The sequence below is a fragment of the Muntiacus reevesi genome, chromosome 10 (genome assembly GCF_963930625.1).
Source record: "Muntiacus reevesi chromosome 10, mMunRee1.1, whole genome shotgun sequence".
Classification (NCBI taxonomy): domain Eukaryota; kingdom Metazoa; phylum Chordata; class Mammalia; order Artiodactyla; family Cervidae; genus Muntiacus; species Muntiacus reevesi.
Window position 1 is genome coordinate 18,105,887 of NC_089258.1, and position 26,641 is coordinate 18,132,527.

Consider the following 26,641-nt stretch of genomic DNA (forward strand, 5'->3'; position numbering starts at 1 on the left):
GGAGGGAAGTGTTTGGCATGTTGAATAAGGTCCCCTTGCTTCCTGACCATCACCCCCAATGTAACCAGTCTTCTCTCCTCCATCATTACAGATGCCTCTCTGCCCATTTATGAATGTAGAATAAGTGGGATCTCACAATGCAAGATATTTTGAATATGTATCTTCTTCTACTCACCCTTTGGCTTTTTAAATTCACCCCTGCTATCGCAGGCAATGGTGTTTGATGCTCTATTTAGAGGTCAAGTGTTTCTGCTGCATGGACAGCAGTGGGAGGGGAGAATGGACCCACAGAGGTTTGGGGGAGGGCAGTCTGTGATCCAGCAGGATCAGAGCTGCTGGGACTGTGTGTGACCAGGGAGGGTGAGAGCATCACATTCTGATGCATTTTGAAGACAGCGCATAAAGAGCGTTTCTTGATGGATTGCCTGTAGGGTGTGAGAGGGGAAGGAGTCAGAGATGACCAGGATGTGTGGCCTCAGCCCGTGGAAGGGTGGAGCCAGAGTTTAGGGAGGCTGGTGACTGCAGGGGAGCGGTCTGTGGAGGAAAGTCGCATTTGTGTTTTGACAAGCTAAGCATGATGTGTCTATTAGATATGTAAATGGAGGTGCAAGCAAGCCATCCAGTTTCTGAGCCTGGCTTTCCATAGAGAGGTCCAGCCAGGAAAGGTGCGCTGGGGAGTTGTGGGCATCTGGCTGTCATTTGAAGTCAGGTCACTAAGGGGACAGGTACAGAAAGAGGGGGAAGCTTTTGCAGGCACAGCTCTGGGGCACTCCAGCATTTACAGGGCCAGAGACGAGGAGACACTTGCAAGAGGGACTGAGGCAGGAGAGGATCCAAACACAGAAGATCAAGTGAAGGGAGTTGTGAGGATGCTGTGCATCATGTAAAGTGGGCAGCCCTGTGCAAAAGCTGAGCAGCGTCCTTACCAAAAATGGCCAGACGACTGCTCTACACCCCCCCTCCCCCCACGGCATTCCCTCTGGGCCGGCCATGCCGCTCTTTGGGAAGAGTGATGGTGGTGTAAATATTATGAGAAAGAAGGAATGCCAGCCTGAGAGGGAGGGGTCTGGTAAGATGTCACAGCTGCTGCTGGAAACCTTGGGGAGATGAAGCTCAGGGGGCAGCAGTGCCTTCAGCTGATGTCTGTTTGAGGGCAGCCACAGGGAGACCCCTTCAAAACGAAAGAGTTGGGGTGCTAGAGTCATTAGCAGGTTGTTGGCAGGTCCCTCTAGCATGTGGGTAAGCCCACACCGGGCCCTTCTGTACTTCGTCCAGGTCCCCTGTTTATTCTTTCCTGTTGAGGCTTTCTCTGCTCCATGCAATTGCAAAAAGCACTTTCAAATCAATTTTAATTATAAAGATATTATTAATTATTGAAGATAAATAGCACTACCTGTTATGGATTGAATCGTGTCGCCCTCAAAATAGATATAATGAAACCCTAACTCCCAGTATCTCAAAATGTGACCTTATTTGGAAATAGTTCTTTATGGAGGTATTCACTTTAAAATGAGGTCGCTGCTAGAGTGGGCCCCCACCCACTGTGACTGGGGTATGCACACAGAGGGAAGCCCATGTGTGGACACAGGGAGAAGTTGGCCATCTACAAGCCAAAGAGAGAGGCTGCAGGAGAAACAACCCTGCCAACACTTTGATCTTGGACTTCTGACCTCCAGAACGGTTGTCTGAGCCACCCAAGCTGTCTCACTTTGTTGGGGCAACCCTAACAAACTCATATAGGGGCTACCTTAAAAAAATTTCACTGCTGTCATCTTTGATTATAACAGATGTGTATCCTGTTTGTTTCTATGAACTCAAAGTGTTCACTGCCAACAAAACCTCTGCTTTCAATTATGCCAACTGGTTGACCTGCTCTGGGGATGAGACCAGCCTCTGGCCACATAGGTATTGAAGGTATTGAAGTGTTAGTTGCTTGTGCTTGCTTGTGCTTAGTTAGTGTGCATCTATTTGCAACCCCATGGACTGTAGCCCACCAGCCTCCTCTGTCTGTGGAATTCTCCAGGCAAGAATACTGGAGTGGGTTGCCTTCTCCAGGGGATCTTCCTGAAACTGGGATCAAACCCAGGCCTCCTGCATTACAGGCAGATTCTTTACCATCTGAGCCACCAGGGAAGCCCCTCTGGACACATGCTGGACACAAATTCCTGGCTGAAAGAGGGTGCTGCAAACCTTTGGAACCGCTTCCCTTCGGGTCTCATTCACTGCACCATGAGATTTCTCCAGACAACTATGAGTTCCAAGGCTGCTAGACCTGCAGCACAGGAGTTTAATTCTCCCTGAAGCAAACAGAAAGTAACCTCCAGCGTTATCATGGGATAATACGCAGTCTCTTTTTCTATAAGTGTTTTTTTTTTTAAAAAAAAAACAAACCTTTTCCCTCCTTACCTTTAATTAAACACTTTCTAGAGGTTTGAGATGAAAAAAAAAAAAAAAAAGATTCCCGTGTGCATGGAAATAACTGATACTCCAAACAGTCTTCTGTAAAACCAAATGGAAACAATGAGCTTGGAATACTTACCCGGCATTTCTGTTTGCTCCTTTTGTGCAAGTTTTGCTGCAGTAACAAGCCAGAATATCACTGGAATAGGAGCTTGTGTTGTAGTGAAGGGTGTTGGGGTCTCACCCTCCCAGTCACATATGTTGTGGGTGGAGCCTCCTGGCTTCCCAGCCCCCTGCCACCACGGCCAGGGTTGCGGGTGTTGGGAAAGAGAAGATTGATGAAAGGACCCAATTCAGCCTCCTGAGCAGCTTCATCCCCACTCCAACCAGCTATTCACTTGGCCCTTGACAGTGGTACCTTTGTTGAGGGTTCTGGGGGGCTGTCTGTGACAGAGGTAGAAAAAGCATTATGACAGCAATATTGGAGGGAATTGGGTTTGTGCCTGGATCATTTGGGGGGACGGTTGATGTTTTTGCTGTAGAAGTAGAATCAAAGCAAAGGTTAAATTGGTGAGAGACACTGCTTACTCCATTTTCAGGCTGTTGGATTTAACTTTGTATTACCACAGCAGAGTTAGGTCTGCCCTTTAAGGAATGTAGACACAGAGGCTAATATTTACTCAATTTGAAGTTCAAAATAATGAAATGAAAAATTACAAACTGTTAAGACGATTGCCGATTAGGTACTGGCAGCTCACCTTGAATGCTGTGTGGTTTTCTAGCTGGCAGTTGATACACACGGTATAACATTTTAATGAGCACATTCCCAGAAACATTATTGAGTCTCTTTACTATGGACATACTTTCTCTGGCCCAGTTCCCAGGCTAATGGACTCACCTTTTAGGATTTTATACTCTGCTCCTTTCCAGTTATTAGTTCTATTTCCTTAACTGTTGCATTTCCAGCCTCACGGATGTTTTTGATTTGACGTGTTGCTGAGCTAAGTGATTGTCCTGGAACACATGATGGATGTTTCCAGTTGCCAGTGGATATCCTGACTTCTCATGCAGCATAACTCATCATAAAATCCATGCTTGCCCCTCCAGAGGCACCCAGCATGCCACACAGTCTCCCTTCCAGACTGTGGTCCTTTGCCCATGTGCCCTTGACTGCTGTTCGTTCTCCTATTCTGGAAATTACACCTTCATTTAGGATGACCAAATCCAAGAATGCCAAGCTTTGGTGAATGAAATACCCCCACTAATTAAAAGGAGACTGCTTTGAAGTTGTCCAAATAGGCCAGAGACTGCATCTAATTAAATCACAACGAGTGTACTGATTCAGATGAACAGGTTAGAGATTAATGAATGAATAGTCTCAATAACAAAACATTTTTTAAAAGAGAAACACAAAGCAAAAGCAGAGTAGCACATGGACTCAAATCCAAGAGCGTGAGTTGAATTTCATTAGTAAATTCTCTCTTAATCGTGTCTCTGCTCTTAATGAGGTAGCCGAGGTACAATACCAGAAAGGAGCCTGGAAATCAGGACAGACCCACCTGTACTTTGTGGATCTGAATTTCTCTTATCTTACTGATGCCTTAAATCAAGATGTCATTTCAGTGGACCGCATTGAAAGGTCTGCAGAAGATCCTGTTTGTCTGGGGCACAGTTTCTGATCACTCAGAATTTGTACATGTTTGGGGCTGGGTGTGCATATCCAGCTGTCGAAGGCCTGTGGGAAACCTTGACTTCTTAACAAGCCCAGCGACATCAACAATGCATCCTTTCACATGGTCCTTCTGATGAAACCAGTTGGTTCAGCCCTGAATATATAGGACATTAATAAGTGCTGCTAAGAACACACTCTAAGTACTAGGTTAGGAGCCAGTATCACCATGCCATGACAATTTACGTACAGTTTAGCTCAAAACCCTACATTCTCAAAAGTGATTTAATTGCTGAGCATTCCCTGGCATGTTACTGAATCTTTGAGCAACCTATATCAGATCCTATGAATCTGTGTTGTATTTTGTTCACATGGTTAGTGTTTATGCCTGGCTCGCACCATTAAGGCCACTTGGAAATAGGCTATTTCTTACGGCTCTTCTTTTTAAAACATGTTTTTAATGACTTTACTTATTTATTTAATTTGTTTTATTTTTGCTGGGCCTTTATTGCTGCCCAGGCTTTTCTCTAGTTGCAGTGAGCGGGGCTACCCTCTGGTTGCAGAATGTGGGCTTCTCATTGTGGTGGCCTCTCTTGTTCCATAGGATGTTCTCTAGGGCGTACAGGCTTCAGCAGTTGTGGCTCACGGGCTTCGTTGCTCCTCGGCAGGTGGGATCTTCCCGGATCAGGGATTGAACCCGTGTATCCTGCTTTGGCAGGTGGATCCTTTACTACTGAGCCACCAGGGAAGCCCCCCCCCCACCCCCGCTTACAGCTCTTCTTTGCTTGTGAGCCTTGGTTAAGAGCTTGACCAACGTGATAGGATGTGTAATTGTCCTTCAAAAAACTTTTTACTGTGTGAGGATAGGTCAGGAGTTTACGTATTCCTCACACTCTGTCTCCTCTTAATATTAAATCTTATGTTGGTGTGGCACGTTTGTCACAGCAGATGTGCCAAGATCAACGCATTGTTGTGGTTGTCATTTAGTCACTAAGTCGTGTCTGACTCTTTTGTGACAGCGCGGACTTAGCCTGCCCGGCTCCTCTGTCCATACATTATTCTTTACTAAACTCCGTACTATTCATCTTTCTTTGAACTTTACCTGGAATCCTTTTTCTATTCTAGGATCCCACCCTGGTTACCACATTGTAGTTAGTCTTTGCTCTAGGCTTCAAAGTGTAATTTTAAAAAACACTGTATTTATTTATGAATTTGTATTTTTTTTAGACTGTGCTCTGTGGCATGTGGGATCTTAGTTCCCCAACCAGGGACTGAAGCCATGCTCCCTGTATTGGGGGCACAGAATCTTAACCACTGGACCGCCAAGGAAGTCCCTAAACTATAATTTTGACCTGGATCAAGCTATACACTTAATGTATCATTGCAAGGCAATGAGTCACAGTTAATTTTTTTCATATTAAATATTCTCTCTTCAAACATCAAAAAACCAATCAGGAGCTAATAAATCACCACTACCTGATTGATGCTATCAACGATTTGAATTTTCCAGCAGCTTTACATTGTTTTGCTGTGTTTTTTTTTTTTAGATGAAGTTCACTCATGTCCAGTGGAAAAAGTTAGACCATCCACATTCTTAATGGACACGTGTGGAATTAGTAGCATGGCTTTTAGTATTTACCAAAACGAAGGACCTGTAATTTGCCCTGAGGAGTAATCTCATTTCAGAAAACAATAATTAAGTCCTGAGGAGTCAGGGCAGCCGAGTCCTCCCAGAACTTTTTCTCTCTTCAGGTCTTCCCTATCTTCAGTCAGCCAGCTGGGGGAAAGCATGCCAGCACCAGGTAAATCCAACGGGGACTTTGTATAAAGAAGCTCTCAGGACCGCCATTGGGAGGCATGACTTGACTCACACCGCCTTGGACCAGTCGCTGCCTGGACTGGACTGGCAGAGATTGCCAAGGTGGGTCATGGGATGAAGAAGGTGAATAGAAGTCCTCTGTCCAGTCTTGGTGACCTGGAGAAGAACGTGCTAGTTGGGGAGAAGCAGTGGCCCCTAAATGCAAGGTGGTGAAATGCTTCCTTTGTCCTTGTCATGAGCTGCAGCAGGAATGTGAATGTGTGCTGGCTTTTTCTCAGTGAGACTCTCAGCTCCTAAACCATCACATCTGTGGACCAGTAGTCCTGGTTCTCTAGCTTTTCATTAGTTCTCTGTCTTTTATCCATTAGTCATTGCTGTGTCTCCATGCATCCTCCACATCCTGTCTACTTGGGCAGCCAAAACTTCCCCACAGGGTCTGGGCAGTGGCCTGAAAAAGGCCTTTGCTAATCATCTAGTGCAATGTGCTTCTCTCCAGCCTGTTTTTTTTTTTTTCTTTTTGGGAATGACATTTAAAAACTCAAATGAAATTGATGTTTGTTCAAAGAGCCACATATGATATCATTCCATTTATATGAAATGGCCCCAATACATAAATCCATAAAGACAAAAAAGCAGGTTAGTGGTTACAGGGTCTAGGAGAGGTGAGATTGGTGGGGGAGACTGCTAATGGGAATAAGCTTTCTTTTGGAGGTAATAAAATATTGCAGAATTACATAGTGGAGATTGCGGAACAACCCAATATTAAAAACCACTCTATTACAGACTTTAAAATGCTAAATTTTGTGGTATGTGAATTATTTCAATTAAAACCTTGGTGCTTGTTTATTGTACAGATGTTGAAAAAGAAAACAAAAGAGGACTTTTAAATTACCTATATAATTTCATATAACTAATAGTGGATGACAGTTTTAGATGTTTCTGTGTTGTGTTTGTCTCATTTTTTTTCCCTTTGGTTGTTCTTAACCCTTTTAGGGCCAGGAAAAATCCTTTTGGAATCTGCTGAGAATCTACCTGTTCTCACTTGTTGGAGGTGCAGCATCTCAAATAAGGATAGCCATTCTGAAGTGTAGGATAATGATGATTTTTATATATATACAAAACTAGGTCTACTTCAGACTGTAAATGGTGCCCTTATGTCTCAGTTAGGAAGCAACAACAGGGCCTAGTTTTGCTGGAACTTAAGGCCTCAATTCCAAGGACAGCAATGACTGGATATTGTGAATTTATCCACACATTTGACTTGCAGAGGAAATGTGCTAGAGCTCAGGCTCAACACACTTTCACATCTAAGTCCCAAAGATTGGGTTCCCTGATATTAGCCTTGAAAATTAGTGAATCTTACCTGTTTTTCCAAATATGTAGATGATGCTCTTTTGCTTAAATATCCCAACTAAATTTTACCTAGCGAAAAGCTTAAGGCTGAAAGAAACTAAAAATCAATTCCCAGGGAAGGTATTGATCGGTGCAACATATTCAGGGAGAATCTCAGCATTTCTAATGTCAAAAGGGACTTTGCATGTCTCTGTGTGTGTGTGTGTGTTTGGGTGGTGGTGGGGTGACATCTGCTCATGAGTCAACAGAAATGTTTGTATCACCTCCGGCTCTTCTCCCACGAAGAGTGTGCATGTCCAACCCCCAGCTCAGATGAACACGAAAATACTTATGCTTCCAAATTGAAAGCTGCCTTGGAAGAGCTGGGGCTCTTTTACACAGTGGAATTGGGCTAATGTGCTTATTTTTCTACAGAGTATGTATTTATTTGACTGTTTCACACCATTTGTCAATTTCTAAGCAGTTAATAATTTTTATTCCTCTTTCAGATGTGTGTATATAGTACAAGTGTGTTTGATTTCCTGTGGTCTCTCTACATTTAAACAGTGCTGAGTGATGGTATGTGTAACATGCCAATTTAAGATTTCAAACCCAAACTGAACCACATTGATTGGCCTGTATGGCTTATGCTTGTCTCTGTCCTGTAGCAGCCCCAAATTCTGTCTAGGTTTTAGTCTTCACTAGAGATGCAGCAGCTGATATCCTCCAGCTGTTTACAGTCTTGAGGAGAATTAAGATGTATGCAACTGTTGATTCAGGGGATGATGTAATTGCCATAGTAGAGGTGTATGGTTCGGGGGATAGTTTTAGAGAATAAAATTGTTACTTCTGAAAGATTAATCAAGGATGTTTTGTGAAAGATGGTGTGAATGTGTGACTTCTGACGCGTGGGTAAGTTTGGACTAGCAGTGATAGAAAGAAGGAATCTTCCATAACGGAATGTGAAAAGCCATGGGCCCATTTCAGAAATAATCCCCCCTCTTGGTTGCTTGGAATTGGGCCTGAATTCCAAGGGCGTTGCAAGCTGATGTCACCTCGCATGTCCTGGGATTTAGGAACAAGTGGGCAGAGACGATCCACTTAGACACATGAGTACCCGTGAGTGTAAACCGGCCAGTGTTTGTTTAGCTAAATAATTTAAAGCATCTTGTGTACCCAAATTCTGTCTGAAAATCACTTGTACTCCACTTTTAGGTCTCCATTTCTTTGAGTAAGGCCTTGTCTTAAGGGTTGGGGGTGGTTCCTGAAGTGTCTGGGTGCTTTGTTAGTTCTCACCTCTCATTTAAGGGAGACAGGTTGGGTCACCCAATGTTGAATTATAAACTGCTTTTTTTTATAATAATTTTTTTTAATTTTTGTGGTAAATACACAAAATTTATCATCTTAATCATTATTAAATGCACAATTCAGTGGCATCAAGTACATTCACCTTGTTGTACAACCATCACCAATATCCATCTTTAGAACTTTCTCATCTTACCAAAATGAAACACTGTCTATGTCAAACACTTAACTGTCCATTCTGCCTCCTCCAGCAACCTGTCACCCACTATTCTACGTTCTGTCTATGAATTTGACTACTCTAGTAGTTCACAATATTTGTTTTCCTGTGTCTGTTTCACTTAGAGTAACCCACCCATGTTGCAGTATGTATCGGGGTTTCCTTCTGTCTAAGCCGTGTCATTTGCCATCATGTGTGTGCCCCGCTCTTTGATACTGTCAATCTGGATTCATCCAGATGTGTTGTCGGCATCACCCTGACAACACATGGCTTCGCCATTTCTACCCCACTCTCCATCTCCAACCAACGGGACTCCAGCCAAGGCCAAGATATGGGGTGAAAGTCTTCAAAGTAAACTTTACTGGGATATGGAGAAAGGACTTTATGAGGCCCCAAACGGTTTCTAGGTCATCAGTCACACCTACCCATCCCTCCTGGCATTTCAGGACAGGGGACCCATGACTCTGTGCCATACTTTCACTTGAACAGACCAGCTCTGCTCTTGCCCTTGGTGTTTATGACTCTGGGGGTGACTGCCTTTGCTAACACAGTCTCTGAGGGAGTGGGGTTACTATTGCCATAAAGATGAGAAACTTCTGTCTTTATGCTTATTGGGTAGATCAGTTCTTGGCTGTTGGCTGCTAATGAGTCTGGGGGCTGGGGTGGGCAAGAGGGAATGAGCTGCTGAAGAAACTCTCCAATTCTGAATTTATTCAGAATTATAACGGGCCTATATATCTGAAGGACCACCTGCTGACTCTGGCTCCAGAAGTGTTTAATTTTGCCAGCTGGTGTTTTAATCTCTCTCTCTTTCCTAAAATGAAACTTGGGCCACATGTTTGCTTCCTCCATACCTGCTGTAAAGCATTTGCATTTTGCCTGGGATTGCAAAATGATTGCAAAATTGTAGGAATCACTTTTGCTTTTGGATCAAATCTGATGCTACAAAAGCCCTGTGAATGTTACCGTAACACCTTATCCCTCTAGGTGTTCTATAAACAGTGGGCAGTTTTGCTAGAACACTATTGTCATTGCGTGAAAAGCAGAAAAAAGGCCCTGAAGGGAAGTCTCATAAATGTGTGTGCTCTGCTCTTTTGCCCAGGGCAAGCGGAAGTTCCTGACTCAAATGATCCTTTGGGACAAATGGATGGACATGACAGCCCCATCCCAACTCTGAAAGGTAAACTGTGAAGTGTTCTCTGAATGCAAGCATTTGAATGTGTTTTCAGAGTACCATGCAGAGTGATTCACCGTGCCACTGTACTCAAGGCTTGACCTGCGGAAATGGATGGTCAGGGTCTCCCATGGCCCAGTGCTGCCCCATAGGTGGGTGTAAAGCTGAATTCCACCTCTGTACCCCAACACGGAATCATATCTCAGAGACAGAGTTTGGGGTGAAGTAGATAAGAATAACTTCATTGCTTTGCCAGGCAAAGGGGGCCACAGCAGGGTAATGTCCTCAAGACTACAGGTCCCAACCTGGAGTGGGAAGTGAGAAGTTTTATATGAACTAATGGTTCAAAGAACTTCGTGGTTCAAAGAGGGAGTGATCAGCTTGTGGACATTCTTCTGATTGATGGGTGGTGAGATAAGTAGGAGTCAGCACCATTAGTCTTCTGGTTCTAACTGGTCTAAGATCTATATGATTGTGAGCAGCGTTCTGTTAACTTCTACCTGGTAGGGGTTTCAGTATCTGCATAACGGCTCAAAGATGTTGTTATGTGTACCACTTGAGGAGGAACAATGACCCTACTCCAAAGTCACACTATTGTTTTTTGGGTTTTTTTTTGACAGCTTCTCCTTTGTCTCTGCATCTCCTCCCTTCCCTGATTAAGCAACTGTTTGAACCTGCCCATTGAAACGCAGGCAAGGTCATGAAGGCTGCTTTGTTGTTTAGTCACTAAGTCATGTCCTCCTGTTTTGTGACCCTGTGGACTGTAGCCACCATGCTCCTCTGTCCATGGGGTTTCCCAGGCAAGAATACTGGATTGGGTTGCCATTTCCTTCTCCAGGGCATCTTCCCAACCCAGGGATCGAACCTGTGTTTCCCGCATTGGCAGGCAGATTCTTTACCACTGAGCCACAAGGGAAGCCCTGTCATGAAGGCTAAATGAAACCTGTTTCTTGTAATCAAGAAATGGGGGGATACAGAAAGGCTTTTGTGCCCAGGAGTCCCACAGGGTCCTGCTTGGTATCAGGTGCAGTGGCATGCCTCTTGACACAGTTTTGAAGCTGTTGAAAGCTGGGTAGAGTCTGTCAGAAGCTGGTGGGTGGGTGGGAGATGAGAGGGCAGGGGTAGACAGATGGCCGCTGAAGGGAAGGAGGGTGAAGGGAGCTCTATGGGCCCGAACAGAGCCTTAGGACCTGGACTTGGCCAGAAGTCTGCTGCTGACAAGGTCTTCTCGGGCTGTTCTCCAGATGTAATTGTCCAGACTAGGGAGCGTCTCAGGTGGGCAAGTGGCCCTCCTCTACAGGTCACCAAAGAGCAGGTTATTTGTCCTATTGCTCCAGGCTTTCCCAGAGGTCACGGCCAAGATCACAGCTCACGTGGCACACTTCGTAGGCATCTTAGATTTGAAAATCAGTAGACGTCATTTCCTGTGATGCAGCCCAGTCACTTGAGGAAGTGGGGCTTCGCTTCCTTCATCCGCTGTCACCATATTGCCTCAGTCAGCTCAGGCTGCCACAACAGAACACCACAGGCTGGGTGGCTTAATCAATAGACATTGACTTCTCACAGTCCTGAAGACTGGAAGTCTGAAATCAAGGCGCTGGCATTGCTGGGTCCTAGTGGCATGCTAGGTTTGTAGACCGTGCAGTTTTGCTGTGTCCTCACAGAGAGAGAGAGAGAGTGGGCTCTGGTCTCTTCTTATAAAGACTCGAATCCCATCATAGGGATCCCACCCTCATGACCTCATCTAACCCTAGTTACTTCTCAAAGGCCTCACCTTCAAAGGAGGCACCAGTACCACACACATGCTTAAGGCTTCAACATGTAAATTTGTGGGCACGCCATTCAGTGTATAATAATTAACTGTTAAAACAGCCACTTTATTTCTGTTCACTTTCTTTTTGTAAGCATTGTTCAGAGCTCAGACATCCTTAAATTTCTCAGCCCCCTGCATGTTGAGGGTCCCTGTGTCCCCTCAGGAATGTGTTCACCTCCACATGTCCAAGGCTGGGTCTCCTGGAGACTGAACAGAAATGCCTCAAGCCCACCAGTCTCAGCTGAGTGGAATAGATGTCCCTCTGTGTCCTGAAAGAACCTCTTGGGATCATACAAGGAACTTCCGCATTCTGGCCTCAGAATAATTGTTTAAATTCACAGAAATAGAGTCGTAGATATAGAAAGCAAGTGTATGGTTACCAGGAAGGAAGGGGGCAGGAGGGATAAATTGGGAGAATGGTATTGACATGTTCACGCTGCTACATGTGAAATAGATAACTAATAAGGACCTACCGTATAGCACAGGGAATTCCACTCAATATTCTGTAATGACCTATATGAGGAAAGAATCTAAAAAAGAATGGGTACATTTAGATGTATAGCTGATTCACTTTGCTGTATGTCAACTATGGTCCAAGAAAAATTGTAAAGCAAATGAACAAACGGGGTGTGTGGATCTCCTTGCTGTTGGTGGTGCCTTGTGTGTGGAGGCTCCTTGATAATGATTTTCCCCTTTCGAATCTTATGCAGAAAATATATAGGTTAGTTTCCTCACATTGACCCCTCGCAGTCCTACTGTGCTCACTGTGACCTTGTACAGAGTCAGGATGTTTGGAGGAGACGGCCTCTTTTGGCTAGGTAGGGACCAAGGTCGGGGCTCTGGAAACTTGTGTACCATGCTGGGCCTTAGGGTAGATTTCTTAGGAAGAAAGGTAGTTTTTCATGGTTAGATTCTGAAGTCATTTTCCCTAAGTGTGATTGAACCCACAATCTAGTATTATAGAGACTCAGATCCCATCATAGGGGTCCCACCCTCATGGGTTGTGGCTTTTGTCCAAAAAGGGACTTGTCCCACTCTTCCCTTGTGCTCCCCTGGCCTCCTCCTCACACCCTCAGTGATGGAAGGAACTGGCCTGGCAATGCCAGACTTATTAATCCATGCACTATTTTTTTGTTTTGTTTAAAGAGCTTCAGGGAGCATTACTACTTGGCCACATTTGGCTTAAATCATATATAAAAAGTAATAATAGTTGAATGGACTGTATGAGCTATTTCTTTAATCCAGTTACCATTTATGATGCCCATGCATCTGTAAAACTGTGGGCAGGTGAAAATGGCTAGCGGGCAGTCTGTCACTGAACGAAACAGAATCTGAGAATTAGTTACAAGCGTAAAAAGCATTTGAGTTCAGATATACTGAGCTGGGATTGAGCACTTAACATATAATTGGTGGTTGGTATTCAGAGAGGGAGATCTCAGAGCAATATAGAAGGAAAAACAGAATACAAAAGCATTGTGATTTACAGCTGAAACATTTGCCTGAAATTTCTATATGCCAAAGTACTGTCATGGTTAGGACTGAAGCTGGCCTTAGGACTCTGGTAATAGTTTTTAACAGGAGTTTTATATTCTTTGCTATATTAGATACACTATTTATTATTATTATACTTACAAAAGTGTTCACTTGGCCTGGAAACCATTTGCTCTTTTGTTCCAAGGCTGTATTTTAAATGCATATGTAACCGGTTTTGTAAAATCAGTACTTTGGAATGTGTGTGGGCAGTGGATCATTTCTGAGAGCCTGGGCTGGTGGTGCTCATCTTGTTCATCTTGCGTCCTCCAAAAATAGACCCGCTTGCTTGTGTCTCCTGCCTTAGGAGAAGGGTGCTCATCATCCTGGCTGAAACCAGAAGGGGAATTCCTGACTCTCTGCACTTGAAGCTGTGTTGCAATTAGAGGTGATCTCAAGGGCATTCTAAATCACAGGGCAGGAGTTGATGCCTTACTCACCAGGCTGCCCCCTGCTATTTGTGACATGTTATGTTATGGTGCTGAACTGAAGCTTCCTGGGACAGAGAAAACAAAGCCATCAGCAGAGTTCACCCTGTTGGCATGGAGACCATGCCTGAGGTCTGTTTCCTAGGTTCCTGATCCACCTAGATGCAGGGATTGATTAGAATATGTGTTGGGTGCCTTTCTGGTTTATTCTGGGACTCTTGGTGCATGTGTGAGTGTGTGTGAGCATATGTGTGATAGTTTCCTGGAGTTTATGGAGAGTGAGGGTCTCCAAGGATGATGGATTAACTTGAAAAAGCACTCTACTTGCAGACACAGTTAGCTTAGGTCTGTGGCTGGGAACTTGGGGCCAAGCTCAAGCTGTGAGTCTGGGCCCCTGCACCTCCCCTCTGAGTGGCCCCTGGCTGGTCATGGAAATCTGGGGTTCCCCTAGACGGTAAGCAGAGAGTGTCCAATGTTGCACCACTTCCTTGGAAAAATCTAATGTAAGTTTCTGGGCTCTGAGCCCTGGCCACTCTCGAGGTGAAGGCTGATCATTGAGCTCCCTTGATCCTCCTGCAGCCAGAATTTTCTGAGCCCATTGGGCTGCCCAGGATCTGAACAAACTAAACATTGTTGGGAGAAAGCGCAAACCTACAGATAAGAGATTTCAAAGCGAACAAGTCCTATGCAAGGTGGATTGGGTGGCATAGGAGCTCATATACACATGTGAGAGCCCGCTCTGTGGGAGGGCAGGGACGCAGCCTGCTTCTCGGAGTGGTGAGGCCAGTGTGGGGCTCCAAACCTTCCTCTCTGCCTCTCCTTCTCCTTCTCAGTGTCCCCCTCTCACTGTTTCAGGATAACTGCTGCGACCTGCACCTCAGCTGGGATTGGGTCATGGTAACTGGTGGCCAGTGCCTGGCTGGACCGTCCATCGTTGTCGCTACTGAAGGTGACAGACAGGCAGTCGTCCTTTCTCAACCCACTGGGTTTGAACACCACACTGCACTGGCCTTGTCCTTGTGTGCTTGCCTAACGTCTGTCCCAGGTGTGTGCATCTGTGTGTGTGTTTCTGTCTGTAAGACTGCCCTGCCCCGCAACCCTGCCACCGAGAATTCAGCAGCTCGTGTGTAGTCCCATTGCCTGTTTTTCTGTGTATTTCTCTCCCTGAGTCTGCCCGTGTCATCTGGCTTCCTGGGTCTAGGTCTGTCTTCTTGTGCCCAACCATCCATGTGTGTGTGTGTGCATGCGTGTGTGTGCACGCGTGTGTGTGCATCTGTGTCCCTGTCCCTTTAAGAGGATGTGCTACTGTCTGTTGTTCAGCCATTCAGTCGTGTCTGACTCTTTGCGACCCCATGAACTACAGCACCCCAGTGTGACCCTGTTTGTCCAATGACCTCCCTCCTTCTCTCTCCTACTTTTCTTCTTCAAACCCACTATAGTAGTCTCCAAGGAGACTGTCATTACAAAGTACCACAAACTGAGTTCCGTAAACAACAGAAATTTGTCCTCATGGTTGTGGAGGCCAGAAGTCCGAAGTCAAGGTTTTGGCAGGGTTTGTGCCTTCGGGAGGCTCTGTGGGAGAAACCATCCACATCTCTCTGAGCTTCTGTTTTGCTGGCAGTCCATGCAGGTCCCGGGCTTGAGGCCACATCATTCCAGTATCTGCCTGTTTTCATGTGATCTTTTCTGTGTCTGTATTCAAATGTCCCTCTTTAAAGAAAACTAGACATTTGATTAAGGCGCATCCCTATGTCCTCATCTCAATTTGATTATATCTGCAATGACTCAATTTCCAAGTAAGGTCACATTCACAGGTTCCCACTCTCTCACTGGAGGGACACAGTTCACCCCACAATACCCTCTTCTCCTCCAAACATTCTTACATGCTTTTCTCCATCTCTCAGGTCCTTTACATTTCATTTCCCCATTTTTCTCATTGTCTCTGATTCTCATTCTTTCTAATCTCATACCCTCCTCTGACCCTGGTAAGCTCCTCCTCCCACCCTTTCTGCAACTGGTTCCGTGCAGACCACTAGACAACTCAGTGGGAGCGTCTAAGCGGGAGTGGCCCCTGCCACTGCCCCTGACTGATTTATTGGCCTATAAATACTTCCTTCTGGGAAAAGCAGCTTTATATCCTCTGTGCAGCTCTCGGGGTCCCCTCGTCACCTGCCCTTCCAGGCAGGTTGTTTTATTTCCCACCAGTCAAAGCCCTGTGACCTTGTGACCCTGCTACACATGGCTTTCCTTATCTCCTCCCCAGGCCAGCCAGAGTGACCTGGGAAGCTAGTAAACAGGCAGATCCTCAGACACTTTAGTCATTTAACCACGTTGGTGAATACGTGGATGGTCAGTTGGGATAAAAAAATCATCATTCATCACTGATCTGACTGTGAGGTCAGGAGTGGTGTCCTCTGGAAATGAGTTCTCCTGTTACCTCTGCCTTTAGTGTGTTTTCATGCTTGGATTGAGCTCACTGTGCAGAGTTTAGGGGTGAGCAGAGAGCTGACCTGGGTACCGGGGAGATGGAATTCATTAGCATCAGTTGTTGAAGTGACTCCGCTGTGAGGAAGGGGAAACCCTTTTGGATAATCAAGAGGGAAGACTTCTCCTCTCTTAATGTTGTGGAGGACTGACCAGATCCAACTTAACTGGACTCTCAGTCATAGGTGCCTAGCTCCTCCCGGCCTGTTCAGTGTCAGCTGGAGACGTTTGGAGCAACTCTTGAGGAAGCCTTTGTGAACTAGAGGAGAACTTGGCAATGGCTAGGACAAATACCATATTTCACACTTAAAGGAAATGAAGCTGAGAGATGAAGTGGCTGGCTAGGAGTTAACCACCAAGAGGAAAAGTAGTATTGTGCTTCGTCTTCTGAGAGCTTTCATTCTATCTTCATTTTGGCCCCCAATGAATGAATGATGGTTATAATGGTGGACCAAATTTATTTGGCCACCCTCTCACTTACATTTCATCTGAGTGCTCAATAAAATATTCATTGAAGATGTAAATGATTAGATGAACTTGCAAGAGAGTTGGAAAAATGCCCAGGAGCCAGGATTAGGAAGGAAACAGAATTGTGACAGTCCTGGGCTGCTGAGGAAGGAACCACTGAGGTGTTCCATTCTGTTTGCAACCTTAGAGAATGGCACGATTTTCATGGGTAAAGGTTTATCTGAGATAAAGAGTTGGATTCTGCAGACGTCATGCTGTTATGACATGAGCTCTCCAACAGTGAAAAGCCGTGTCACCATGTGGCCGTGGGGCAGATGTGGATGCATCCATGGACTCTGGAGTAGAGGGGTATCAATAAGATGAGGACACCTTAGCAAAAACTGGTACAGGCAAAAGGCAACTGCAGACACATCAAATCCTTCCATGCTTCGATGCTGAAAGAGCTTGCTGCTGCTGCTGCTAAGTCGCTTCAGCCGTGTCCGACTCTGTGCGACCCCATAGATGGCAGCCCACCAGCCTCCCCCATCCCTGGGATTCTCCAGGTAAGAACACTGGAGTGGGTTGCCATTTCCTTCTCCAATGTGTGAAAGTGAAAAGTGAAAGTGAAGTCGCTCAATCTTGTCTGACTCATAGAGACCCCATGGACTGCAGCCCATGAGGCTCCTCCGTTCATGGGATTTTCTAGGCAAGAGTACTGGAGTAGGGTGCCATTGCCTTCTCTGGAAAGAGCTTACACTAGAGAAAATACCCAGAAGTAGAAAATCCTGATTCTGAGATTACATGAAATAACTAAATATGCTAAAGTTACTGATTTCACTGGAATTGGATGGATTACATTTCCTTCAATCAGGAAAAGTAAGGGGTCGAGACAAAAATCAAGTTTGGTTTTAGGAAATGAGGGATTTACATTTCTTATCTCTTAACATGGGCTTCTTTGGTGACTCAGATGGTAAAGAATCTGCTGCAATATGAGAGGCCTGGGTTCAATCCCTGGGTTGGGAAGATCCTCTGGAGAAGGGAATGGCAACCCACTCCAGTATTCTTGCCTGGAGAATTCCATGGACAGAGGAGGAGAGTTTCACTCATTAGCCTAGGAAGGTGAGGAGAGGGCTTGCCTCAAGCCTAGCTCCAGTTGGGACACACAGAAGCCTTTCCCACAAGAAATCAGACTTGGACCTGCACCTCGGGAAACCAAATTTACATTACCAGAATGTTGTGGAAGAATCAAGAGCCCAAGGACTAACATAAAAACTTGGCACTGCCTATTTCAGGAACCCAGTCCTCAAGGGATTCCCACAGAAAAACCAGCCCTGCAGTGAAAAATTACAAAGTACACTCAGAGAGGCCCAGGATGAGTGATGAGTTAGTAAACAACGAAGCTGAAAGGATTAAAGGTAAAGGAAGAAAAAGCAGTGGTGGGTTTGAAATGGAACCGAAGAGACCTTCTAGAAATGAGAAGTGTGGTAGATAAAATGAGAAACTTGATGGATAGTAGATGGCACAGAGCGAACGATTATAAAAAGATAGGGAATGTAAAAGTAGATGAAGAGCACGGAAGGCTCTTATAAGGAAGTTCAGCATATATCTGAAAGGAGATTTCAAAGGAGAAATAAAAGGGAAAGGGAGAAACAGTATTTCATGAGGTACTGATGGAGGATTTTACAGAATTCGTGGAAGGCATGCATCTTCAGATGTTGGGTATAGCAGTGAGGCCTGTTGAGGCTAAAATAAAAATAAGTTCATAGCTAGTGATACTTTGGAATGGCAAAGACGAGGGAAATAGGAAAAGCAGCCAAAGAGGGGAGAGATCAGGTTATCCACAAAAGAATGGTAAGACTTGTAACAAAACCACAAAAGACAGAGGACAGTGGTGTAATTGTCAGTCTAGAATTCTGTACCCAGCTGAACTGGTATTCAAGTGTGAAGGCAGCAGATAATTTTAGACCATGACCAAGAGTGTTTACAACCTTTTTTTACACAAAGAGCAAATGTGAATCAGGAAGAGCTCAGCTGAACCTGGGGAAAAGGAATGAGATGCAGGCAGTGTTGGCAAGGAAAGAACTTGTTAACCAAGTTGGCAAAGCTAAATATTTTTTGTTATTGAAAACCATCTGTAATAAGGACCACTAAGGGCTTACAAGTGGAGTGTAACTAAACATTGGGAAGCAATAATTCAAAGCTCTGGTGGTTGGGGTGGTGTTTGCAGCTCACAGCATTTCAAGGTGCTTGTATTTCATTGTATTTGGGAGACTTTGCCAAATTAGGTATGCCTATAAAAAGTAAGAAAGCTAACTACTTAAGTGTAACTTTTGAACAAGTAAAGGGAGAATAAAGGGGGGAAAACAGAAGAGAACAGGAAGGAAGAATTAAAAAGCAAAATTAGCACTTTAAAAATAAAATCTTTCAGTTAGCAATCTCGTAGGTTAACACATGTAGACTTTTAAATTAGCGTGTTAAATTGCATGTTATTTACAGAATTCATGTCTAGCACATGCCTAGTTGCTTCAGTCGTGTCCGACTCTTTGAGACCCTGTGGACTGTAGCCCGCCAGACTCCTTTGTCCATGGGATTCTCCAGGCAAGAAGACTGGGGTGGGTTGGCATGCCTTCTTCCAGGGGATCTTCCCAACTCAGGGATCGAACCAGCATCTCCTGCACTGCAGGTGGATTCTTTACCCACTGAGCCACCTGGGAAGCCCTCATGTCTAGTATATAATCATAAAAATCATTAAAAGTTAAAAATACAGAGTAGAATTACATTAACCAAAAATACTCTGAGGTAACTATATTAACATCCAACAAAATTGTTTTTTAGACACAAAAGCCTTAAGTAGTGATATAAAGACTATAATAATAAACTTGAAGTTTATTGCACCCAGGAACATAGGTTCCAATATACAAATTCAACTTCACAGAATTAATAATGACTATTTGGGTAGACTCCGGGAGTTGGTGATGGACAGGGAGGCCTGGCGTGCTGCGATTCATGGGGTCGCAAAGAGTCGGACACGACTGAGGGACTGAACTGAACTGAACTGATTTGACATATGCAGTATCAATTAGCATGTATCTCATTGAAACTAAAGGTTTCCTGATGATTTAGCAAGTAAAGAATCTGCCTGCAGTTCAGGAAATGCAGGAGACAAAGTTGGATCCCTGGGTTAGGCAGATCCCCTGGAGAAGGAAATAATAACCCACTCCAGTATTCTTGCCTGGGAAATCCAATAGACAGAGAGACTGCTGGGCTACAGTCCTTAGGGTCACAAAGAGTCAAACATGACAGACCACACACGAACGTGTGGTCACACACTGAAACTAAGTATTTTTAAAAATTTGAGCTCAGATTGGGAGAAAATAATAGCAAATGAAGCAACAGACAAAGGATTAATCTCAAAAATATACAAGCAACTCCTGAAGCTCAATTCCAGAAAAATAAATGACCCAATCAAAAAATGGGCCAAAGAACTAAACAGACATTTCTCCAAAGAAGACATACAGATGGCTAACAAACACATGAAAAGATGCTCAACATCACTCATTATCAGAGAAATGCAAATCAAAACCACAATGAGGTACCGTTACACGCCAGTCAGTATGGCTGCTATCCAAAAGTCTACAAGCAATAAATGCTGGAGAGGGTGTGGAGAAAAGGGAACCCTCTTACACTGTTGGTGGGAATGCAAACTAGTACAGCCGCTATGGAGAACAGTGTGGAGATTTCTTAAAGAACTGGAAATAGAACTGCCATATGACCTAGCAATCCCACTTCTGGGCATACACACCGAGGAAACCAGATCTGAAAGAGACACGTGTACCCCAATGTTCATCGCAGCACTTTATAATAACCAGGGCATGGAAGCAACCTAGATACCCATCAGCAGAAGAATGGATAAGGAAGCTGTGGTATATACATACCATGGAATATTACTCAGCCGTGAAAAAGAATTCATTTGAATCAGTTCTAATGAGATGGATGAAACTGGAGCCCATTATACAGAGTGAAGTAAGCCAGAAAGATAAAGAACATTACAGCATACTAACACATATATATGGAATTTAGAAAGATGGTAATGATAACCCTATATGCAAAACAGAAAAAGAGACACAGATGTACAGAACAGACTTTTGGACTCTGTGGGAGAAGGCGAGGTTGGGATGTTTCGTGAAAACAGCTTCGAAACATGTTTATTATCTAGGATGAAACAGATCACCAGCCCAGGTTGGATGCATGAGACAAGTGCTCGGGCCTGGTGCACTGGGAAGATCCAGAGGGATCGGGTAGAGAGGGAGGTGGGAAGGGGGATCGGGATGGGGAATACATGTAAATCCATGGCTGATTCATGTCAATGTATGACAAAAACCACTACAATATTGTAAAGTAATTAGCCTCCAACTAATAAAAATAAATGAAAAAAAGAAAAAAAAATTGAGCAACAAATTGACAAGTTTAATCTTTTGGGCATATATAAACCCCTGCACTGAACAATTGGAGAAAATGCATTCTTGCCAATCAATGTGGAGCATTTCAGGAACTGACTGTACTAGGCTGTAAAGCAAATCACAGTGTTATCAAAGAATTATCATCACACTAGACTATGTTTTGTGACAGCAGTGCAATTAAAGCATACCTTTAATAACTCATACCAAATTTATAAATTATAAGAGAAGTAGAGTCTGACCGGCCATATAGAGATTAAATAAATTAACTTATCTGATGACTAACCCTTGGGAAATTTCTCATTTAATGCATACATTAGAAAGGAAAAAGAAAATTTATCAACTGCAGAAGTTAGAAATATAAAGATTTGAATAGATAATTACAGTAGGAGAGGCTCAAGGACCAGTAAACTTTCCTAAGGATTCTTGAGCTCATGAGGATTTCTTAAGGTGCAACCTAAAACAATAGTATGAGTTCATGTCCATCATATTGACAAACATTTTAAAGCCTGCTCCCCCCAACCAAATACCAAATGCTGGCCAAGTTATAGGGGAAACACTTTAACTCAGACACTTTTAGTGGAGTACAAATGGTTTCAAGTACTTTTAAGACATAGATAAATGAAAGATTTCAAGGCCTATGACTTATCACTAATGCGTGCAGGTGGATGCTTGCAAGGTTACTCCTATACATGTGCAGGATGAGATATATACAGGTCATCATTATACACTGTCTGTACTAGCAAAAATGTAGAAACAAATTATTGCCCCTGAATTGGGAATGGATAAAGAAATTGTGGTTTCTTTGTACAGTAGAATATTATGAAGTAATTAAACAAATGAACTGCATCAACAGAGAAACCCCAAGCTGACTTTGAGTGAAAAAAAAATAGCAAAGATGGTCTATCAGGGGAAATTCTATAAATATAAAATGATATAAATATGCATTCGAGTAGTGCATACTCATTCTCTGGAGAAATAAGGGAAGGGTGTGCTTTAGTTACACTTCACAATGTCTCATTTTTTTAATTACTGTGAGTCAACACTCAAAAAACTTAAGATCATGGCATCCAGTCCTATCACTTCATGACAAATAGATGGGGAAAATATGGAAACAGTGTCAGATTTCATTTTCTTGGGCTCCAAAATCAATGCAGATGGTGACTGCAGCCACGAAATTAAAAGACACTTGCTCCTTGGAAGAATGGCTATGACAAACCTAGACAGTATATCAAAAAGGAGAGACATCGCTTTGACAAAGATCCATATAGTCAAAGCTATGGTTTTTCCAGTAATCATGTATGGATGTGGAGTTGATCTATAAAGAAGGCCGAGCGCTGAAGAATTGATGCTTTTGAACTGTGATGTTGGAGAAGACTCTTGAGAGTCCCTTGGACTGCAAGGAGATCAGTCCTGAATATTCATTGGAAAGACTGATGCTGAAGCTGAAGCTCTAATACTTTGGCCACCTGATGTGAAGAACTGACTCATTGGAAAAGACCCTGATGCTGGGAAAAATTGAGAGCAAGAGGAGAAGGGGGCGACAGAGGATGAGATGGTTGGATGGCATAACTGACTCAATGGATATGAGTTTGAGGAAACTCAGGGAGATAGTGATGGACAGAGAAGCCTGGCATGCTGCAGTCCATGGGGTCTCAAAGAGTTGGACATGACTTAGTGACTGAACAACAACAACAACAAAGTCAAATATGGTAAAATGTTTGCATAAAATCTTGATGTTGCATACATGCTTTCTAATGTGTTAATATCTGTATTTTCTCTGCAACATTTCAGTGTTAAAAATAGCTCAGAGATCGTTAATGTTGAATAGGAAGCAAGAGGATATATAAGCAGTATGAATTTTGGAGGCTAAAAGGCTGTATTATTTTTATTTGAAGAAACGATAAAGAAAATCTTAGACAATGAACTCAGAAACTATCATAACTAAGGTAATTCAGTAAAGTGACAAGGTAAAAGAAAAATATACACGAGGGACAGAATAATGGCCTCTCAGTGATGTCCATGTCCTAATCCCTGAACCTGGAAATGTATCACCTTATTTCATCAAACAGGGACTGTGCAGATGGAACGAAGTTCAGGATTTTGATATGGAAATGTTCCTGGATGATCCATATGGCCCAATGTAATCACAGAGGTCCTTGCAAGAGAAAGACAGGAAGGTCAGAGCCACTCGTTGGGGATGTTGATAATGGAAACAGAAGTTAGAGTGATATAAGGAAGGCACCATGAGCCAGGGCATGCAAGTGGCCTCCAAAAACTGGGAAAGGGAAGGAAAAGACTCTCCCAGAGTCTGCAGAAGGAATACCATCCTGGCAACATCTTGATTTTTTGGACTTATGACCTGTAGAACAGTGTGACAGTGCATTTGTGTTGTGTTACACTACTAAGTTTGTGCTAATGTGTTACAGCAACAGTAGGAAATGTGTACAATATGTGTAAATCTAATAGTTTTCCCATTAGAAAACTATAAATGCACTTATCCCTGCATCAACATCCCAATTTTTAAGTGGAAGTTATCAGGATGATTCTACTGAAAGAGAAGTGGCCTTGAAATTAAGAAATATGCCCCCCAAAGTAACATTTGTTATTCTTGATGTCAAAATGTATTTCAATCATCTTAATGTAAAAAAAAAAAAAAGATGTTGCCATAGCAGTAGGCCGAGATCAGTGGTGTTAGGGGTGAGGTTAGCAATGAATAGAGGTTGTTTTGATGGGAGAATACCCTTTGTAGAGGTAACTTTCTGGCACAGAATTGACCCATGAGAAATAGAAAAGATCTGAGGACAAGAGGTTCTTGGCTGACTGCACAATGAGGGATCAGCTGGATGGATGTGTTTTAGGAAAAGCAAGGGACACCCCCCTTCAAAGTAGGGGAGAGTATAGGAAGGGAGAGAACCGTGAACCAGAATCAAGAACCAGAAGCCTTGATACCATGGGTATAAATTAGATTTTCTTCATTATTTGTCTTTCTGATTTCTTCCTGAGGGCTCATTTTTATTCACCTGCCTAGGGAGGGAGCTATGAATGTATGAAGTTGCCGTGTTATCCACCCATGGTTTTGGTCTCTGAGTTTCCCGTAGAGCATGAAGGAGGCTGATTTCAGGCCTGGGTTGGGACATGGATGATATCTGTGGAGATCCTTCCTTTTGTCCATTCCCAGCTGGACAGGCCTTTTAATGCCATTGTACTTGGAACTCCCCAGATGTAGGTGCTGGTCACTTAGGAGCATTCTTTCCACGCCTACTGTCCCTTCCAGCAATGCTTCTCAGTATTGTTTCTGGTCAGCTCTAAGTTCATTCTTGAATGGGTTCCGGTTTTCTCTTTCCTCAGCCCTTCAAAGCAAGATTCTTGGTCTAGGCTGCACACTTAGAGCTTTAGACAAACTCCCAGGCACTTACTTGCATGATGGGCAGGTGAATATTTTTATCAGCTTCCAGGTGACCCCAATGTGAAGTCATTGTTGAACCCCACTGGTTTAGATGGTATAAAATGGAGAAGAGCTGTCAAGAACTCCACATGTGGATTAGATCACTTCACTAGCTTCCCCTTCATTTTCTGTAAATTGAGGAAGCTGTGACTTCAGGAGTGAGTGTTCATCTGGTTGAGAGTGAAGAGAATCCATATAAATTGGGCACCTCAGGGTGGAAGAAAATCAGAGGAAGTCTTACCCTAAGTCTGAACAAAGCTGAGGGTGATGGCTAGTACTTTTGAAAGGATGCTTTCAAGAGTGTGGCCCTCTTTCCCTTTGCCTGACATCTCCGCCTCCCCTCAACCTGCTTTTATCTCGTCTGTTCACCTGGTCTCACCATGCCCATCCCTCCTCAGGAGGCATTTCCTGACCTAGGGACTGCATTTTAAATGTTGTGCAGCCATCATTACTTTCTAGTTCCAGACATTTTCATCACCCCAACGGGAGACACTATACCCATTTAGAGTTACTCCTTAAATTCCCCTTCTCCAGCCCCTGGCAACTACTAATCTGTTTTCTGTCTCTGGATTTACCTATTACGGATATTTCATGTGAGCAGATATAATCAAGAGTACTTTAAAGATTAAATCAACTGTGTAAGGGGCTTGATTCCAGCACAAATGGATTTCTCCAGTCCTTGTTAGCTACAGTTGAATAAGCATCAGAAAGGGAAATGCTGGCACCATCCCTGGTTAAGCCATCTGACACCTGTACAGTAAGTCCCCTACATATGGATGAGTTCTGTTCCTAGAGCATGCTCATAAGTCCAATTCACTCATGAGTCCAAAAAAGTTAACCTAGGTACCCAACTAATACAATCGGCTATATAATACTGTACTGTAATAGATTTATAATATTTTCTATATAAATAATACATAAAAACAAATAAGCACAAAAAATTAAGAAAACATTTTCAACCTTACAGTACAGTACTTGGAAAAGTACAGTTGTACCAGCTACATCACCACTGTTTTTGCCCTTGCTTCCAGACATCCTGGGCTTGAAATAAAGATACCATACTACTGTACTCTGTACAGTTCTATATAGTAAAGTACAAAAAAGCACAACCGCTTGTAGAGGATGCATGCTTGTGACAGTGTATGCCAAATATGTGAACTAAGTTCCATGATTAGACATGCGAATGCACGTTCAAATCTTTGAAAGTGTCTAACTTGAAGGTTCCAATGTAGGGGACTTACTGTAGATGGTTTCACAGTGCCCCACCCCGTGGGTCAGGGTTAACATCACCCTCTCTGTGCCCACATGGAAGGCAAACCAAGAAGGAGGTTATCTTCCCTATTCTGCATTTCTCAGAAAAGGACCCTTCCTGCAAGAAAGACTACATCTAAGCCACCATCACTTACCAATCAGGGGTGTAGGAGAATCTGTTCACTGGAATGGTGAAGGATTTCAGGTTTTCATACTCCTTCAATGTGAAAAACCAAGACAGTCTTGAAAAGAAGTAGACAGTGAGAGTCTATATTTAGAGTAATGGGACAGTCTCGAACTCCCCCCAGGTTTCCTTCTGTAAGTAAGGAACCCTCTCCTTAACTTTCTCCTCTGAGTGGTTCTCTCCCTGTCTTCTCTTTCTTGACTAATATTTTTTTTCCCACATTGAAGAAGATCCTCCTGTATCTTTCAAGATATTTAGATGATCAGAGGAGATGTCCCAAGTTGATGTATGCAAATACCCTAAAAATGGAGGAAGGAGGAAGAACTGCTTTTAAGCCAGTCCTCCAAAAAGATGACTCAGTCTTAGCCCTCAAAACCCCAGGCCTGCTCCTTTTAGATTTCTGCTAGTAAGCTTGGAGACACAGATCCTTACACTCCTATGTCTGTGTCTCCCAGGAAGCCATGGAGTGTCAAAGGCCTTTGGAAAAACTGTCATCAGTGTAGAGATGAGAATTATAATTAAACTTGTATCAGAAGAAGAGATCATGGTGATTTTAATCTAATATGTCATTTGCTATTTTAAGTTATGATTTGATGACTATTTTATATGCCCTACTGTGCTTTTTAGTGTTATGAGACCTTAATGAAGCATTTGAATCTTAAACAACTTATAACTACTTGGGT

The 26,641-nt window shown here is 43.5% G+C and overlaps 1 protein-coding gene across 2 annotated transcripts in view; it reads left to right on the top strand.

Moving 5' to 3' along the window:
* The window catches only part of ROR2 (receptor tyrosine kinase like orphan receptor 2), a 240,980-nt gene that overhangs the window by 177,556 nt on the left and 36,783 nt on the right, over positions 1-26,641 (top strand). For both annotated transcript variants that reach the window (XR_010664614.1, XM_065947241.1), the window contains exon 2: positions 9,845-9,922. Coding sequence is in view for 1 of the 2 variants with exons in the window: in XM_065947241.1 (XP_065803313.1) it covers positions 9,845-9,922 (78 nt within the window). In the remaining variant the exon portion in view is untranslated. The remainder of the gene's footprint in view (positions 1-9,844; positions 9,923-26,641) is intronic.